At 48.8% G+C, this 12,346-nt stretch overlaps 1 protein-coding gene across 4 annotated transcripts; it reads left to right on the forward strand.

Annotated features, from left to right (window-relative positions):
- The first annotated feature begins 560 nt into the window (after positions 1-560).
- On the forward strand, positions 561-12,340 carry LOC122376811 (casein kinase I-like). Of its 4 annotated transcripts, none has more exons than XM_043356779.1 (5): positions 561-706; positions 7,611-7,691; positions 7,924-8,025; positions 8,989-9,101; positions 11,744-12,340. In XM_043356779.1, the coding sequence occupies exons 1-5, from the start codon at positions 563-565 to the stop codon at positions 11,793-11,795; spliced, it is 492 nt and encodes a 163-aa protein (XP_043212714.1). In that variant the 5' UTR covers positions 561-562; the 3' UTR covers positions 11,796-12,340. The 4 variants fall into 4 exon arrangements, with proteins under 4 accessions (XP_043212714.1, XP_043212720.1, XP_043212727.1 ...); XM_043356785.1 differs by having other exon boundaries at positions 8,989-9,095; XM_043356792.1 differs by lacking the exon at positions 7,924-8,025.
- The last annotated feature ends 6 nt before the right edge of the window (positions 12,341-12,346 follow it).

Below are 12,346 nucleotides of genomic sequence, written 5' to 3' on the forward strand. Positions count from 1 at the left end.
AGCCCTGTTTCGGGCGTGATGGATGTCGCTCTCGCCACGGCTGTTGCTCACGACCGTCGCCCAGTGTCGTACATCATGCAAACGCTCATATTTCAGACAGGAGCGTGACCCGCTGAATAAACAATGTAGAGCGCTCCTCCCTTCCGGCGAGCGTGTCCTCCCGCCTACGTCTATGTGTCAGGGGCGGGACTTTGTCCTCAAACTTTTACATTAGTTGAAGAAGTTCATCAAGTATCTTCGGGTGGAAATTCAAGTACTCATCACACGTTGATTTTCGGTTTGTCCCTTTCAGCTCAGTTTGTTAACGTTCGATTCTTCGAACGTCAAAGCATCATACACTCGAGAAGCCTTTTCACTCAGATCAAAGATACGCTCAAACGTTTCGCCCTCGCACAGTTGATCGTCTCACTCTACGGATGGCTGGCTGTTTTTCAATTTAAAACACTTGTGCAAAATAAGTTGCGAACTAATGTACTTTCTCCTCGATATATGTGTTAATTTCGTCCCCACTGTGTGCCTGCCCCTGCGTTCTAACAAGTGTCCTCACCTGTCCACAGAGGAGATGGCCACCTACCTGCGCTACGTGCGGCGGTTGGACTTCTTCGAGGTGCCCGACTACGACTACCTGAGGAAGCTGTTCCAGGACCTGTTCGACCGCAAGGGATACGTGGCAGACGAGGAGTTCGACTGGACGGGACGCACCGCGGTGAGTACGGGCGGGACACAGGAGGTGGTTTGGTATCTGTCTATGGTAGACAGCGGGGTAGTTTGAGGAGTTCGACTGGACGGGACGCACGGCGGTGAGTTTTAGTCCTCGGTGACATACGGGGGGGGGGGGTATATTTGTATTTTTTTATTTGTTTCAGAACGGCCATGGCAGTGCTGCTGTAAGGTGGTGGAGTACTGGTAGTCATTGTGTGGTTCATCCAGTGGTGTGCTACTGAGAAAGGCTCAACATACTAAGGTGTTGCTTATGGTGTTGATTTATTTCACGAGGTAAACACTGCTGTGTTTCCAGCCTAAATGCACCGCAGTTCTATTTGTGTACGGTCCTAGTTATGTATGGCGAATCAGTGGCTCTCACTGTTTGTTCAGGTGGCCGTTGATCAGTTGTTAGCACCGCTGGATTTGTGTACTGATATATCCGAGAGCTGTGTACTGAGGTGACCGTTTGAGTGGCAATATCCGGTCTCAGCAGTGACAGGTGACAGGCAAACACAGTCTCCACCGGGCAGCACCTTTGATCGTCGGGTGGAGCATATCAAATATCCACCCAGTCAGCCTGTCCGAGGTGTGGGCACGGGTGAACTTCGTGACCCAGTCGTGATGAAGGGCTGGTGTCGGGAATGGTTGAGTTCATATTGTGGAGCTTTGTCATCATGTAGCGGCTGGCAGCTATTTGTGTAACTGTGGGTAGGTCTGACAGGACGGGACAGCTGGTGTCATATGAATGCTGCTCCGGTTCAGGTCGCGGCTGGCAGTAGGTACCCATTGCTGATGGCCATCTCACAGTTTGCTGCGTCACTTCATCCGGGTCTGGCTGATACAGCCGGGTCTTGCGTTTGAATTTCGGCGCCCATGCCTTTACACATTTGATCACTGGGACGGTGCTGCTGCCTCCAGGGCCTCGTTTCATAAAACTCTGCCGTAACTTACACCTTTCCGTAATTCACACCCTTTCAAACTACGGAGCGCAAATGAAGCGGTTTCACAAAGCCACAACTGGAATTGTTTACACCTCCGTAACTAAGCACATTTGCGTAGTTGCCGTAATTTATCAAGCGTCCTACAAATTACAATTTCGTGTCAACACTTATTTTTTACGAGAAATTATAAAACAATTATGTTTAATTTTTATCTTAAAAATTATTTATGAAAAAACAAAATTGATATTGATGACCATCCTTTGTTAAATCAATATATTGAAAACAGCAGAAAGCCAGCTAAGCAGAAGTGCCTTACTACGAAAGTGGCGCGGCGCGGCGAATAAACAAAATTCCGATAGCTGCCACAAAAAGCGACTGGTACAGAAGATTTGCAGTTTCTTTTTCTCATTTTGGCTGTTCTTTCTTCCTCACCGGGCTCAACATTATAAAATATATTAAAAATTAGCTTCGAATCTTCACATTAATTCAAATTCACGCAACATTTTTGTGCGTAGTTTACACCACTGATATCAAGAACTTGGTGAAATATTTGGCGTTAATTACGTCGTTTTATGAAACCCAAATGGCATCAATTGGTCCGGATTCGAGCATTTGCCGTAAATGAGGCTCCGTAATTTCGATGGCGTGAATTACTCCGGTCTCCGGCTTTATGAAACCGAATTGGCATCAAATACGCCAAATCTGGCATAATTGACGGAACGCCGTAAGTAATTCCTTTTATGAAACGAGGCCCAGATGATGTTTTGTCGTGGTAGCCAGACATGTGCTTGGATCCGGAAAAATGGATCTGAGATCCGATCCCATGGATCCCGATCCGAGATCCATTCAGATCATAGATCCAACCCCTCAATTTTGTCGAGAGATCTACTGGGATCATAGATCTGACCCTTCAATTTTGTCGCTAGATCCACTCGGATCATAGATCTGGCTCCCCAATTTTGTCGTGAGATCCGTTGGGATCATAGCTCATACATAGGTGCTCAAAATGTTAACAACTTTCTTTCATAAGAAGTTATGAATACCAAAGTATGGTTAGAAACAAACAATCTTATACAAAGACCATATTAGTAAAGGCATCCAGTTACATTATACAGAATACAAAATAAAGGAGGCTCATGACGGTCACAACTTGAGAGAATTGAGTGACATGAAGATTGTTCACAGTTCACATACCAACAGAAAAGTTTGCATTAACAATTAACATAGAGGTAAGTCAAAGTAATGACTAATGAACAATACATAACTAGGTACCTACCACATCACAATTCATGTTAGAATCTACATAATGATATTGATAAGACAATCTCATTGATCTTGCATTAGACAACCATGAGGCTTTCCAGTTTCCAGCTACCACAATTGATTTTTTTTTTTCATGCCGAGTTTTTATTAACACACACACAAGAAATACACAACACACAACACGAACGCGGTGCTCGGACCAGCGCCCCGCGGACCGGACCGACCGACCGACGGGCCCCGCAACATACGACGGGGGTCTCGGATCGGCGCGATGGGGCAAAGGGGCGAAGGCCGTAGTTCTTCGCGTATCTGCTATCGGAACATATGTAGCGTAAACATACAACACACCGACACCACATCAGTACATATGGCTAAGCCAGCAATCCATTTTGTGAGACGACACCTTAAACCTATCCTATCCACTATCCTATCCACTCTGGCCTATCCACTGATCCAGCATATCAATAGCCCAGCGATATGCCTGGTCAATGCGCGCCATGTTGTTCGAGCTCTCATGGTCCAATGTGGGGCGATCAGCAATTACCACAGTCTTCACATATGCACACGCCGGCTTAAAGCTCAGTTTACTGGAGGCGACCTTAGTACGGTATATATAAAATTTAAAGAGCAGTACTATCTGGCATAACAAGTTCTTCCGAAGATCAGAGAGGTTACCTCTAGCGAGATCTTCGTTCAATATGATGTTTTGATCCTCGAGGTTAATTGAAAGTCCCGACCTTACGGCTGCGCGTTCTACCTCAGACCAGAGTCTAACAACGGTACTGCAGTGGCAAAACAAATGAAGCAACGTCTCGTTGAAATTTTTGCAAAAAGTGCAGCTCGGATTTGCATCTGTGAATTTGGAAATAAACAAATTGGTTGTTAGTATTCGGTGCAGAAGCCTGTCTTGGAACCAAATTATCTTTTTATTTCTTGTGTAGTTTCTGTGTCTCCAATATACTGTCGACCACTCTATCTCAACATTAAGGTCTCTGTTCCACTTTACTTCAGCGTTAGTGAGTTCGGAAGAAGCGGGGTACTGGTGGGCAATTAACAACCTGTAAACTGATCGGTTTCCCCCTACGTTGAACAAGCATTCCAGAGCTTTTGGTCGTTCCGGCCCTAATAACTCTCGTACTTCTATACGAACCCCGTACGTTCGCCGTACCGCCCTAATCAAACCCTGCAACACTGTCCGACTGAAGGGGATCTGAAATTCAAGGTTTAACTCTTCGAAGCTTTTTAAAGTACCGTCTGATCGGTAAAGATCTTTAACCTGCCTGCATCCGGCCTCAAATAAAGCTCTATTCCAGAATGGGGAACCGCCAATTAACAGCTTGGTACCTAGGTGAATCGGATCAACGTCCGTGTCAAAAAGTCCGCAACTTGCCTTGAAAACATCCCAACATTGATAGACATCTCGCCAAAATAAGTTCCTTGCCCAGGTATCTCTTGATCTGCTTAAAAAGTATTTTGCACTACTATCGCCCGTACATAACATTTCTTTGAGCCTAAGTTCCCCTGAACTCAGAAGTATGTTCCAAAATACATCGCTCTTCATTACAGCTCTTTTAATCCACATAACCTTGAGAGCACTATCATATATTGTGACATTCGGCACTTTAAATCTGGCTACCACAATTGATTGATAAACAATAAAAGATGATACTGACACATGTGGCTTGGTTAGGTAAAGGTATTTCAATCTATTGAAAGAAATATTTGATAAAATAAACTGAGATATAAACAAAAGTATAAAAATATTCAACAGCCTGCGGAAGCGATGGGAAGCGAAATATCAATTGTAATGTCCTTGGATATTTACCGTAAAATGATTATTCAGTATCTAAATTGAACTCGTGACGTCATTTCAAATAACAAATGAGCTAGGCGTTCTACCTTCGAGTATAATGAAAATAAATAAAAAATCAAACTGGAAATTCAAAAGTCTGGAGCTTTTTTTAAAGAATGTTCATTTTTTCTGCCTCACATGATTTTACGATACGATTGTTTGTGAATATCATCTTTGTAGCGTTGAATTTAATGACGTAAACGTAAGCTGAAACGGTATTATATGGCCCTGAGCGGTGTGCGCCTAGCATCTTAATTTTATTCACTTTTCAAAAGAATAACAATATCTTACGTCATTAGTTTAGAGGGCCTATTACGGGGAATCTTTTGGAATCATTACGGTCTTGGTCAAATTAAGATTTTTCATTGGTCAAACGATAATGACGTAATAAAACCATATTACCAAAACGTGAGCTGTGAATTTCGTTTGTCTTTTTTTGGGAGGCTCTCTCATAACAAAAGCACAGCATGGCACCACACGTGGCAGCTGGCAGGATGCCAAAAGTGGCCAAAAGTAGGTAATCTGAAGAAGTTGATGCCATTTTTGAACTTGTAATTTTATTAGGAAAGTATTAGAGGTTGGTTGCTATTCTTACTAAATCGAAATTGTGTTGGACATACTAATAGCTCATATGAACATTCTGGATTGGGATTTCATACCTGGCAGAAGTGGATTGCTGGATTATTTTTAACAAAACTGACCTATTTGGCTTCCAGGTTTGATTTCCTAACATCTGTCCATAGGCGGCAGAACAGGGGGGGGGGGTGGCACCAGAGTACAGTGCCCCCCATAGAGTTTGGCATTTTAGCATTAGCCCTACTGGCGTTGCAGAAAGAATGGGACCAAAATGAAAATCTGCAGTGCCCGGCTGCCACTGCATCTGTCTGTACTGTTTGTTCTTTGAATTAAAGTGGCTGTAGCTTGTTGATAAGATTGTCATCAGTGCTGTCATGAAAAAGTTACAATTGGTCACAAAAAGTAGCAATATGCATGTTCTTGGTTTATTTTAAATGTAGTACAAATGTTGTTTATTTAAATTCAAATTTAATGATGATACCTAATGATCACAAGTGGTCTTAACCAATAACCATGTCCACAAGTGATAATTCTCAATTGTATTGCACTGTAAGGTGTACAATTATGTAGGATAAGGGTTTCATTGGCTACATGTTGTCGTGAGATCCATACAGATCATAGGTCCTCCACAAATTTTAGCCCGCTGGATCCACAGAGATCATAGATCCGACCCCTAAATTTTGTCGAGAGATCCATTCAGATCATAGATCCAACCCCTGAATTTTGTCGAGAGATCCACTCGGATCATAGATCCAACCCCTCTATTTTGTCGAGAGATCCACTGAGATCATAGATCCAGCTCTCGGATCCAAGCACATGTCTGGTGGTAGCCATCTTAGACGGAATCCTGTCCTTATCTGAGCGGTTGGCCCCTCAGGCTTACAGAGCGAGTCGAAGAAACTCAGCTCTTCTAGGCGCAGATGAAAACATTGGAGTTGAGGACGAATGCCCAGTCAGGGAAGTAGAAGACCCGACTATTTTTGTCCATACTCTGAAGATGGACCCAAGGCCCTAAATACAGATGGACCGGCTTGGGTGGTGTCGGGACGCGATCTCTAGTTGTCATGACAACGGCCGGAGCCAATCACCGCCTGCTGATTGTTGCCGTTATCGGTTTTGTTTCCTGTCCACGGGATGGTTCCCGGAACCTCTGTTGGCGATGATGCGATCTGCCTGTGGGCGTTATGGGATGATGTTAGGACGGTAATGTGACTCCGATATTGTTCCTGAGTGGATATATTTGGACAAGCTTTCAGCTCACCAGCATGTTTTTTATTATTATTTATTGTTCTGCTGTCACTTGACCCGCATCAATTGTTGTGTTTCGCTCTGATTGGCAACCGTGCACCTTTTCGAACGAAATGTGTAGGAAATGCTAGTAAAGTTGATGTAGGAGATAAATTTGAAGCTGTCTGTGATCACAGATGGAGAGGTTTGTTTATCAGGAGGCTGGAAAACATCGGTGATTTTATTTTTGTACTTTACTTGGTCTATTTCGTGTTCACCTTGTCCGCTCGCGTTCGCCCCCCGCTCCGCAGCGCCGGGTCGATCGTTACTGTTCTGTCTCCGCCTACTGGCGACAAACCGGTATACACCGGCTCAGCTCCCATGTAACTGGAACGAATGGGGATCACTGCGGGGATGAGCCGAAGCTTCACGCTAGCACAGCCTCCTGCCCTCGTAAAGGTTTCTCGCAGCTCGGTGGGGTGGTGAGGTGAAGTTAGTGAACTGAGCGGCACAGTGACAACGTCACTATTTTTTCAGTGCTCTGTCTTAGCGTATGTTTGTGATGTGGATAGAAAAGTGTTTCTCCAATGCCCGCCTGAATAGGAAAGGAGACACTTGCTTCCATAGTGTGCTCGCTGGCCGTTCTGTTATGTAGATGCCGACGCCTTATCAGAACCAACTAACAAACGCCTGATCAGCGTACCACTACATTATGAATTGATTCAACAGCTAATCAGTCGACGAGCTGCGATAGTGAACCCGGGCTGCTCATAGCAGCCCCAAATGACAAGCTAATTGGCGCAGCGATGTCGTTAGTTACCGCGATGTCTCCAGCCTTGCGTGTTTGTAGCGTGGCGTCGAGTTCATTAATAGTGTCAGAGCTGGCATTTCGCTGATTTCGGCACATTAGATCTGGAGTTTCCCCGGCGGCCTCGTCGCCCGTGCAGTATTGGGGACATTGCCTGGCGCATTTCCTACTGATGTGTGTCAGTTAATTGGCATATGATGCACACGGGACCTCAACGTATCTCTGTTTCCGTTTTCAGTCAACACCAGTGAGCACGCTGCCGGCCAACACGGAGCCGATCTTGTCTCCGAACCGAGAGCGGCACCTCACCACCAACAAGGTAAAGGGTGCTGAGCGGCCACCGCCCCCTCCCTAGGCCAGCATGACCCCCGGGTGCCCCCGCGACCCGCTCGTCCCGCTCAGTCACTCGCCATCTGCTGCTAGGCGTGCCGCCCCTCCCCGTGCCTAGTTTGGGCCGTTTTGTTCGAGTTTTAGCTAGTTTGCGCGGTAGTCGGCTGGAGGAGCATGGCTGGCTGGTCGGGGTGCTGACCGGGCGCGCGCGTCTCTTGCAGGGCGCTAAGACGACGGCGGCTGCGTGGCCCGACTCTCACCGGGCCTCCAGTAACATGCTGGCCGGTATGCTGACGCCGGCTGACCGGCACGGCTCCGTACAGGCGAGTACAGGGAGACTGGTCTTCGGCAGCGGAGCGGGACCGGTGCCAGCCGCATGATCCGGATCTGCGCTTTCCTGATCTGCACTCCTCGGCCTGTCTGGCCAGTGTCCGCACCCTGATGCGTTTCCGTTGTTTAACCATCATCAGCCTCCTTTCTTTCTCTTTCCTCTGTTGGAATGAAAAGAATTCCTTCATTTATTCACCCTTAGTAGCCGCATCTTTTTGCTTTTCCACAAATAAAGGTCCCTGCTTCTTCGCCCTTCTCTTACTTCGCCTTTTCCTTTCCATCTCCATCTTCTCTTCTCTTCCCCTTCTTTCTTACCCTCGTCTAGCTCCTGCCATTCTCTAGGTTCAGAGATCAGGCGCAGAGCATTCGACCACCATCAGGTGCGCCGCATGGGCCCAGCTTGCTTCAGGGCTGATCTAGACACAGCACCGCACGATGTGCCCTGGGCAGTAATGTCGGACGCCTTGGGGAAGGGGTGGTTCCGAATGTCTCAGCAGACGATGCAACTCCTTCTGTTCAGGCTTGCTTGTATTCTTTGCGGCTGTTACTGCACCCGTGGGATTTTTGTGCGCTCCTATCTTAATGAGTTACTTGTTGGATTAGTCCATGCAGCGTTTCCTGTGAATTTCCTACGCGAACTGGTGTTTGTTCTAGCAAACTCCGTCAGTTGTCTAGAAACTAGTTATGTAACGTTGCAAGTTCAGCAAGTCCTTCCTTTGCGTTTCTGTTTTTCGCAGAAGGAGTAATTCTACAGCACTGTAGTCGGTGTGCTAGTTAAATAATGCATACTGATTACTGATATAAAATGACGCTACCGTTAAATAATGCAACCCATAATGAAACCCCAATAATGAATGTTCTTGATGGAGTAGTTTCCACGCATACTCCCCCTGCAGTACCCCACCCTCCCCTCCCCCGCATGTTGCCCCTCTGACCCTCCCCCCCCCCTCGCGCAGGTGATGAGTTCCACAAACGGTGAGCTGGGTGCCGATGACCCAACGGCCGGCCAGAGCCAGACTCCGATCGCCGTGCAGCCGGACGTTGACGTCGTCGACGAGACCAAGTACGTGTATGTATCGCTCCCGGGGCACAGGGAAGGTGTGGGGGGGGGGGGGAGGAGGGGCGTTGCGTTGATGTAAGCCCAAGGCCTTGTAAGCGTACGATTAAATTTAGCCTACATATTTCCACTTTTTTAAATACAATTTTATATTTCGCTTTCGTATATTTATCCCCTAACAATGTACCTACAACAAGCAGCTCCAAAGACAGCTTCGTCTAATTACGCTTAGTTTACACCTAAGTGAACTGAGCGCCCTTATTGTTAACATGAGACATGTTTTCCAGGTGCTATAAATTGCTCGGCAACTGGACCATGGTCCTTACGATCCTAAAGCCATGGCGGTCAGTTTTGGTAATCAAAACACAATGCATCTGGACACGAGTGATGTTTGCCGGTTAATTGAGACGGTCAGCACGACGTGCATCAGGGAGCCAAGCGTCTGGACAATCAGTTCGATGAAGCGAAAATACCGCCCATATCAACTTTGCAGGAGTGCCGGCCCATCCGCGTGTATTGTTCAGTAGCGTTTTGCCAGCGGCGGTCTACCAGTGTTACATTATTCATTAACGGAGCGTAGCGTGCGCAACACCCGTCCTTGAGCGGTTTTTCGTGACAGGCCCTGGCAGTGCGGCCGACAGGGCTGTCCCTCTGATGGCTTGCAGTGCCTCAGAAGGTGACCAAAGGACGTGTTTTTCACTCGACATCGTTACTGGGACAGAGGCTGCTTTGTTTTGTCGGCAACCTACCGTGGACTGAACTATAATAAGTCCTTTGATATCCGGCTATTGGCGACACAGTTTGGAGGTCTGCCAAAATCAATGAATGTCTGAACTGGCTCAGCTGAATGCTGGAGGGGCGTGCCGACATAGCGTTAGTTTTCGGTGGCTGAAGATGTCTTTTCAAAGCAAGCTCCTAAGTCTGTGTTGACGAGTTAGCTGTCCTATCTATGGACTGGAGTATTTGTGTTGAATTAAAAGCTTTGCTTCAATTTATAGGAGCAGCAACTGATTCATGGCGCGAGCTCGAAAGTTACGGCACATTGCAGGCCGTTTTGTTTCAAGCATTGTTCAAGTACTGCACGTCCTTGCATTCGTGACCAAGGTCGTGTTGTGTCCCCAGCATGTTTTATTCCAGTGTCTACAGTACACCAGCGTTTGTACCCAAATGTCAACTCCAGGCGATGAGGCAGGCACCCGTAACTCCTGGCACCGGTCTATATTGCCACCGAAACATGACATCGTTTGTTCAAACCGATCCACAACCTGGGACCTGTGGTTGGTCGCGAATGCCGAGCTCTATTGATTGAGGCTAGGTCAGCGACTTGGTCGATTACAAGGCTGTCTCGGCTTATGTTGGCCAGAAACCCGTCCCAAGGACAACACTCATGACGTGACTTTGACCTCCTGTAGTGACCTGCCCGCTCTGCTGCCGAGTACTCGCCCTCCTGCTGACATCTCAACTCGCCAGACTCTCAGTCGCTGCCGCCTGGTCTCGGCCGCAAACTGACGACATCGCGCCGCATATCGCCAACACATGGCCTGTCGCGCCGGCCGGCTGGCAACATTTACAAGTATAATCGATGTCGCGGCGCGGCAGCGGCGCAGCGCGGCCAGTAATGTCGGGCCGACAATCGCTCCGGGCGCGCGGCGGCACGTTATTCTTGGCTGCGGCCGACCCCGGGGACAACCGGGCTCATTGGCGTCGGACGAGCGCGCTGCCGCCGGCCGGCGGACGTGCGCGCCGACTTTATGGCCTCTGGGGTGACCTGGCCATGTGTCAGGTCGCCGAGGTGACAATGGTGGCCGTCCAGTCCCGAGATACGACTGAGTCAGTGATGGAGAGTGGTCGGTCGTGGTTGGCTGCGCTTCCGAATCTCAGTGATTGACCAATTACTGAGCCGATGATGGGCACTCAGCGTCAATGAGGTGCTATCGCTGATTTCTACCACGCCCAATCGAGGCTCATTGGATGAGCGAGGCGAATCAACAAGCTACCATGTCGTCTCGTTTAGAGCGAACGCCTTGCGATGGGTTGTTCTGAGAGCTAGTTCATTTGTTTTTGTAGAGGGATGATGACTCTGTGAGGCGCAGACACTGACTTTGTCCCCTCGGAATAGACTGTCTGGAGATGACGCCCTGACGAAGACTGATGGCGTGTAGCCGAGGTCGGTGCACCTAGCGTAATGATGTGGTCCGGTTGTGGTCCACTACCTCACCCAAGGGCCTAGCCGTCTCTCCGGACCGAGTAACGCCCCTTGAGTTACAATGATGACTGCGAAAAAAAAACTGTTGTTGCGGGACTGAACCATCATAAGTCCAATAACTCATGTGTGGCACATCCTGGTTCAGAGATGTATCGCCGGCCAGGCGGTTGTGACACTGCTGCACCGTCCTCCCTGCCGGGCCTGGGCTGCCGCCGAGTTCCTAAATACAGCCGTCTAAATGCGGCCGGCGGCGCGCTGGCTTTGACGAGCGCCGCCCGATGACGGCGTGAAGTCGGCACCGTCTGTCTGCCCCGGTGACTGATGACGTGCGCCGCGCCGCGCGGTCACCGGTGGCGCCCTGGTCGCCTCTGTGTGATGGTCCCTGTGTGTCTGTGGTCCGGTGGTCTGTGGTCTCAGTGGTCTGACCCTGTGTCTTTCTTTTCTACAGGTGTTGCTGCTTCTTCCGGCGGCGGAAGCGGAAGTCGCGCGGCCAGAAGTGACTGATGTTGGTGCGAGGTCGGCGCCAGCAGGAGGCGGTCGCCATTCTGCTGCCCTCCTCGCACTCAGCGTCGCGCGACTCGGCGCTCGACAAGTGACCGTCGGACCAGGGTCGCGCAGCGCACGCGGAGAGACTGTCAGGTGCGCGCCTGTCTGTGTGTAGATGTGTGAGAGAGTTAGAACGACACGAGTGAGAGAACATAAGGACAACACGTGAGTGAGAAGAGGAAGACACGTGAGCGAGAGGAGCACGAGGACAACACACGAGTGAGAGGAGGCCGAGTGAGAGCGTCTGCGCGCGGGCGGACGGCGGCCGGCCAGCCCGCGCTGAGCATCTGTACATACGGCCGACTGACAGCTCACTGCTACCTGTGATTTCGTTTCATTTCTCTCGCGCCCAGTTCCAGCGGCTGTGCGGGACTGGCGGGCGGCGTGTCAGCCGATATTATCGATTGTTGCCTGCCACCGGGCGTGCCATTGTATTTGTACGTATTCCTAGACGCGAGACAGTGATTTTATTTAATTCTGAATAAAGTGCATACACTAATTTTGT

The sequence above is a fragment of the Amphibalanus amphitrite genome, unplaced genomic scaffold (assembly GCF_019059575.1).
Source record: "Amphibalanus amphitrite isolate SeventyFive unplaced genomic scaffold, NRLGWU_Aamphi_draft 000043F_arrow, whole genome shotgun sequence".
NCBI lineage: Eukaryota > Metazoa > Arthropoda > Thecostraca > Balanomorpha > Balanidae > Amphibalanus > Amphibalanus amphitrite.

Bases quoted from the DNA above. Each gene is read 5' to 3' on its own strand.
- LOC122376811 (XM_043356779.1), top strand. From the start codon at position 563: ATGGCCACCTACCTGCGCTACGTGCGGCGGTTGGACTTCTTCGAGGTG. The intron at 7,692-7,923 runs GTAAAGGGTGCT...CGTCTCTTGCAG, and splicing joins GGCACCTCACCACCAACAAG to GGCGCTAAGACGACGGCGGC. The intron at 9,102-11,743 runs GTATGTATCGCT...TCTTTTCTACAG, and splicing joins GTCGACGAGACCAAGTACGT to GTGTTGCTGCTTCTTCCGGC.